This window comes from Nothobranchius furzeri, chromosome 6, assembly GCF_043380555.1.
Source record: "Nothobranchius furzeri strain GRZ-AD chromosome 6, NfurGRZ-RIMD1, whole genome shotgun sequence".
Lineage (NCBI taxonomy): Eukaryota > Metazoa > Chordata > Actinopteri > Cyprinodontiformes > Nothobranchiidae > Nothobranchius > Nothobranchius furzeri.
In genome coordinates, this window is record NC_091746.1 from 28,265,590 (window position 1) to 28,266,763 (window position 1,174).

The 1,174-nt window shown below is 45.2% G+C and overlaps 1 protein-coding gene across 1 annotated transcript; it reads right to left on the bottom strand.

Moving 5' to 3' along the window:
- Positions 1–201: 201 nt before the first annotated feature.
- LOC107394612 (stathmin-like) lies at positions 202–974 on the bottom strand. Its single transcript, XM_054743506.2, has one exon. It carries the CDS (start codon positions 709–711, stop codon positions 262–264), a length of 450 nt encoding a protein of 149 aa, XP_054599481.1. The 5' UTR covers positions 712–974; the 3' UTR covers positions 202–261.
- Positions 975–1,174: the final 200 nt, after the last annotated feature.

Here is a 1,174-nt window from a genome sequence, read left to right on the forward strand (position 1 = left end):
AAAAGGGCACTTTTGGCGCCTGGGGTCTGACGTGGAGGGTGGCTGACCAAGCGTTGGTTTCCGACGCTTAGGGTGTGAGAATGTGTTGCCCAAACACCTAACACCTTGTTGTAATTGGTTTTTTGTTTTGTTGTTTTTTTTTTGACAAAGTGGAACTTTTATTTCAAAAGGTGGGCAGTGAAAAACAATACTGGTTGAACAAAAAATCAATCAATCTTTGGATACATAAAAAGCCCTTTACAACCCCCGTTCCCCTTCCCTTCAGTCTTCCGAGGTTCCTTCTGAGGGATCTTTGGTCTCCTTGTTCTTTCTCACCTCTTCCAACTTCTTGTCCTTTTCTTTGAACTTCCCATTCATAGCTGCCATAAGCGCCGTGCGGTTCTCTTTGTTGGCTTCCATCTTCAGCTGGAGCTTCTCCTCCGCCATCTTGCTGAAGTTGTGGTTCTCCGTAGCTTTCTGTAGCACTTCCTTTTCAAGCTCCCGCTTCTCAGCTAAGTGCTTCAGAACCTCAGCTTCGTGATTCTTGCGCCTCTCCTCTGCAGCATCAAGCTTCCTCTGAATTTCCTCCAGAGAGACATCCTTCTTTTTGGGGGGCGACAGGGGGAACTCTCCTTTACCATCAGGAGCAGGAGCACCCAGGATCACCTCAAAAGCCTGGCCGGAAGCCCGCTTGTCCAGCTCCTTGACCTGGATGTCTTCAGCAGATGCCATTTTCAGTGTATGCTGCAGGTCAAAATACCTTCAACAAGCTGAGGATGCTGCACTCCTTCTACGGTGAAGTCTCCACGAGCTCCCTCCTGTTATTGTTGTTGTTAGCCTCAAGGGCAACATGCCGATTATCACTTGTAAGTCGCTTTGGACAAAAGCATCTGCTAAATACACATTCTCCAAACACAACTAAACCCACAATCAAACACACCAGATGGGAAACGAGGCCATTTTAAATTGTAATAAATTAAGATACAATGATGTTTGAACTTTATTTTAGAAGAGCATCTGACCTTCAGTGGTGTCTGCTGGGAAAAAAATAAATAAATAAAAAAACCTTGAACGAATTTAGTTGAAGACTCCTGGAATAAAATAAAACAATTGAAATAATTGGGACATGAAACTCCGAAGGCCCCCAATTGGGAGGCGCCAGGGCCCAAAGAAAAAAGGCCTAGGGTGTAAAGGG